This window comes from Eriocheir sinensis, chromosome 49, assembly GCF_024679095.1.
Source record: "Eriocheir sinensis breed Jianghai 21 chromosome 49, ASM2467909v1, whole genome shotgun sequence".
Lineage (NCBI taxonomy): Eukaryota > Metazoa > Arthropoda > Malacostraca > Decapoda > Varunidae > Eriocheir > Eriocheir sinensis.
This window is the reverse complement of record NC_066557.1, coordinates 6,863,843-6,868,592: the sequence shown is the minus strand read 5'-3', so window position 1 is coordinate 6,868,592 and position 4,750 is coordinate 6,863,843. Positions and strand designations below refer to the sequence as shown.

The following is a 4,750-nucleotide window of genomic DNA, read 5'->3' as shown; positions in this document are numbered from 1 at the left end:
TAACGAGACTACCAGATGGGGGCCTCTTAGTGGTATTTTGAGGAGAGAGAGAGAGAGAGAGAGAGAGAGAGAGAGAGAGAGAGAGAGAGAGAGAGAGATTCATTTACAAAGCATAAAGTACTAGTTAATATATTATCTTGTCTGAGAGAGAGAGAGAGAGAGAGAGAGAGAGAGAGAGAGAGAGAGAGAGAGAGAGAGAGATGTTGGGGGGGGATAGGGCGGTTGACTAGCGAATAGAGGGCAAACATGAGAGAGGGAGGGAAGGAGGAGGTAGGGGGAGCAAGCCAGCCAGCCGGAGAAAGAGAGAGAGAGAGAGAGAGAGAGAGAGAGAGAGAGAGACGCCAGTCAGTCGAGAGAGCGGCTCCGAGGTGGTTGGTCTGTCTGGCTGTCTGTCTGTCTGTCTGTCTGCTTGCCTGTCTGAGTGAGTGTCTGCCTGGTTGTTGACTGACGGACTAACTAGCTGACTGACTAATCGCTCGCCAGTCGCCTCGTCCACTGACTCACCAAGGAGGAAGGAAGACAGGAACAGCAGAAAGATCGAAGAAAAGGAAGAAAAGACAAGAAAGAACAGAAAGGAAGGAAGAAAGGAAGATACATCATTAGCAAAGGAAAGAAGAGATTTAAAAAGTGAGATAGAAATAATTAAGAGAAAGTAAGCTATCTCTATCTCCACCATGTCCCCAAATTCTGTCTCCACGGGCACACAAACGCCGGATTCTCTTCCTTCTCCTCCTCCTGCGCCTCCTTCACCTCCTCCATCGTCTCCTCCACCATCTCCTCCATCTCACAAGTTTTCCTCCACCGCTCCAATTCCTCCGTCTGAATTTCTACAGGTGAGTAAATTGGTTGTGTGTGTGTGTGTGTGTGTGTGTGCCGGTTTGCAGCCATGCCGTGTGAGAATTTGTACGTGTGAGTGTGTGACTGTATTTTTAGATGTGTGTTTGTGTGTGTGTGTGTGTGTGTGTGTGTTTGGACAATAGCGTGAAAGTATTGTGAAACTGCCGGTTGAAGGAAAGGAAGGAAGGAAAGATGGAGGGAAGGAAAGGAAAGAATAAGGAGGGAGGGAAGGGAAGAAGAGAATTAGGGAGGGAGGGGGGGAAGGGAAGGGATGGGTAAGGGAACATATGTGAAAGAATACAATATTTTAGTACCATGCCATCTCTCTCTCTCTCTCTCTCTCTCTCTCTCTCTCTCTCTCTCCCCTTCATTCATGAGTCCCCGTGAAGGAAGAAGGAAGGTTGAAGCACGTGAAGGAAGGATATTTTCAGTTAATGCCTCACGCAACTCACTAACTGGCAACCTTCCAAAACAGCTGATCCAACCACGTGCTTCTCAGGTGCCAGTTAGCCATTTTTCTCCTCCTCCTCCTCGTCTTTTTTCTCCTCCTCCTCCTCCTCCTTCACATAACCTCAGTTTCCTCCTTCTAATCTCTTCTTATCCTATTTTTTTCTCCCTTTTCTTCCTCCTCCTCCTCCTCTTCCTCCTCCTTTATTTAATTCTTATATTCCACCATTTAATCTCCTGCTCGTTCCTCCTCCTCCTCCTCCTCCTCCTCCTTCTTAGCTGTTATTCTCATTCTTGTTTTAATTAATCCACCTCCTCCTCCTCTTCCTCCTCCCTATTCGCCAGATTCTTTTCTCCTGATCTTTATTCTTCTCGTTTTTCCTCTCCTGTCCCCCTTCTCCTCCTCCCTATCCTCCCTCCCCCTCCCTATCCTCCCTCCCCTCATCCACCATTTTATCCTCCTCCTCCAGATCATTCTCGAAACTTCTCTAACTTGTCCTCCCTTTCCTCTCTTCACTAGTTATCCCCTCCTCCTCCTCCTCCCCCCTCCCCTCCTCCTCCTCTTCCTCCTCTACCTCCTTCTCCTCCTCCATGCCTTTCCATATGGTCTTGCGGATATGATTTTTTTTCATCAAATTTACCGTTTTCTAGATTTTTTTTTTACTCAACGTTTTTATTTTCATCGGGACCATTTTCGTGTTTTATGGCCTTGGTTTCAATTGTTGTCTTCATTTTTTTTCTTTTTTTTTTTTACTCCATTTTCTTGACTTCATTTTTTCTTGAGCTTGTTTTTCTCGACTATTTTCTTCACTTAATTTTTTTCTTGACTTCACTTTCTTGACCATTCTTATTTGACTTCATTTTGACTTCATTTTCTTGACTTCATGTTTTCTTGAGCTTGTTTTTCTCGACTATTTTCTTCACTTAATTTTTTTCTTGACTTCACTTTCTTGACCATTCTTATTTGACTTCATTTTGACTTCATTTTCTTGACTTCACCTTCTTGACTTAATTTCTTCACTTTTTTTCATTTCATCTTGGCTTCATTTTCGTGTGTGTTATATCGCCTTGGCTTCCTTCATCTGTTCCCTTGAGCCTGATTGTTATTTTTTTTTAACTTAATTCTTTTATATACCTTTTTTTCCTCCTTGTTCCTTGTATTGTCTCATTGTCTTATCCTATTCTTTCGTTCTGTTACTGGTGGTTGTGGTTATGATTGTGGTGGTGATGATTGTGGTGGTGGTGGTTATGATTGTGGTGGTGATGGTGGCTATGATTGTGGTGGTGGTGATTGTGTTTAGTGGTGGTGATTGTGTTTAGTGGTGGTGATTGTGGTGATGGTGGTGCTAGTGGTAATGATGGTGGTGGTGGTGGTGGTGGTTGTGATATTGGTTGTGATGATAGTGGTTGCGATGATAGTGGTGGTGATGATTGTGGTGGTGGTGGTGGTGATTGTGATGGTGGTGGTAGTGGTGGTTGTGATAGTGGTTGTGATGATAGTGGTTGTGATGATTGTGATGGTGGTGGTAGTGATTGTGATGGTGGTGGTGGTGATGGTGGTGGTAATTGTGGTGGAGGTGGTGGTTACAGAGGTGGTGGTGAGCTGTGATTGCCTTCTGGCTGACCAATAGGAGTCATTGAAATTACTGCAGTCATGTCACGATCATCTGGTCTTGCCTTTCACCTCTCTCTCTCTCTCTCTCTCTCTCTCTCTCTCTCTCTCTCTCTCTCTCTCTCTCTCCTTCATTTCTATTTGCTTATTTTTATCACCCGCCATATTTTTTTTTCACGCCAGGTGTTCAGAAGTCAATTTAGATAGCCATGACAGGTGTTTCTCTCTCTCTCTCTCTCTCTCTCTCTCTCTCTCTCTCTCTCTCTCTCTCTCTCGTTTATATGTATTTATTTTCACTTTTTGAACAAGAATTACAAGAAGAGAAAAATGAGAGAGAGAGGAATAAGGGGAAGAAAAAGAGGAGGAAACAGACATGGAGGAGGTGGAAAAATAAAATATGCTTGTGCTCAAACGTTAATCTTGAATTGCCTTCGTTAGTTAACTTGTCTGAGAGAGAGAGAGAGAGAGAGAGAGAGAGAGAGAGAGAGAGAGAGTGGGTGGGGGTAGTTGGCATCAGTCTCAAGGGTAGGCGCTAAGTATGTGGCAAGAGAGAGAGAGAGAGAGAGAGAGAGAGAGAGAGGACATAGTAGTGTATTAGGTCAAAGGGACAGAAGGAGAGGGTGTGGGGGGGATACACACACACACAATGAGGCAGCCAAGTGCATCTGTACACGTACACAATTTACACACACACGCACACACACACTGATAAAGAGGATTAGTTTGTAGTAAAGATAGCTCATGAGAGAGAGAGAGAGAGAGAGAGAGAGAGAGAGAGAGAGAGAGAGAGAGAGAAGAGCCACGGAAGACAGACACGGAAGACAGACACGGAAGACAGACACAGAAGAGAGAGAGAGAGAGAGAGAGAGAGAGAGAGAGAGAGAGATTTCCTTGTAATTTTTTCCACTTCAAATCGATAAACAAGTCTATGGGAACCCTTGTGTCTAGACAGGGAGGAGGAGGAGGAGGGCGCTGGCTGGGTTCACGAGGTCAGTGTCTCTGCAGGGGATATGAGAGAGAGAGAGAGAGAGAGAGAGAGAGAGAGAGAGAGAGAGAGAGAGAGAGAGAGAGAGAGAGAATGTAATAGTTGCTAAGAGAGACATGAAAAAAGACAATGAGAGAGAGAGAGAGAGAGAGAGAGAGAGAGAGAGAGAGAGAGAGAGAGAGAGAGAGAGAGAGAGATAGATAGAGAGAGAGAGAGAGAGAGAGAATGTAATAGTTGCTAAGAGAGACATGGAAAAAAAGACGAGAGAGAGAGAGAGAGAGAGAGAGAGAGAGAGAGAGAGAGAGAGAGAGAGAGAGAGAGAGAGAGAGAGAGAGAGAGAGAGAGAGAGAGAGAGAATGTGAGAAGGTTAAAAGTGACATGGAAAGAGAGAGAGTGAGAGAGAGAGAGAGAGAGAGAGAGAGAGAGAGAGAGAAAGAGAGAGAGAAAGAGAGAGAGAGAGAAAGAGAGAGAGAGATTGTTGTGGTTTTGGTGATAAAGCTCGTTCAAAGCCTTACATATGTTGTTTCCTGCTCCTTCTCTCTCTCTCTTCTCTTCTTCTTCTTCTTCTTCTTCTTCTTCTTTCTCTCTCCACCCACTTATGACCTCTCATCCCTCTGCACACACACACACACACACACACACACACACACACACACACACACACACACACACACACATACACACACACACCTGTGAGATTGATGAGGCAGGTGTGTGTGTGTGTGTGTGTGTGTTTCCACTTATAACCAGTCTGAAAAGCCTAAAAATAATTATTTTCAAAATCAGGAGAATAATATTAAAAATATTTCCTTATTATATTTATCATAAATTTCACTGACTTATAACTTTATAATTGAGAGAGAGAGAGA

The 4,750-nt window shown here is 44.1% G+C and overlaps 1 protein-coding gene across 1 annotated transcript in view; it reads left to right on the top strand.

The window, feature by feature from the left end:
* Positions 1-339: 339 nt before the first annotated feature.
* The window catches only part of LOC126981772 (terminal nucleotidyltransferase 5C-like), a 117,012-nt gene continuing 112,601 nt past the window's right edge, over positions 340-4,750 (top strand). The window contains exon 1 of the mRNA XM_050833299.1: positions 340-833. Coding sequence (XP_050689256.1) covers positions 675-833 — 159 coding nt within the window. The 5' untranslated portion in view covers positions 340-674. The remainder of the gene's footprint in view (positions 834-4,750) is intronic.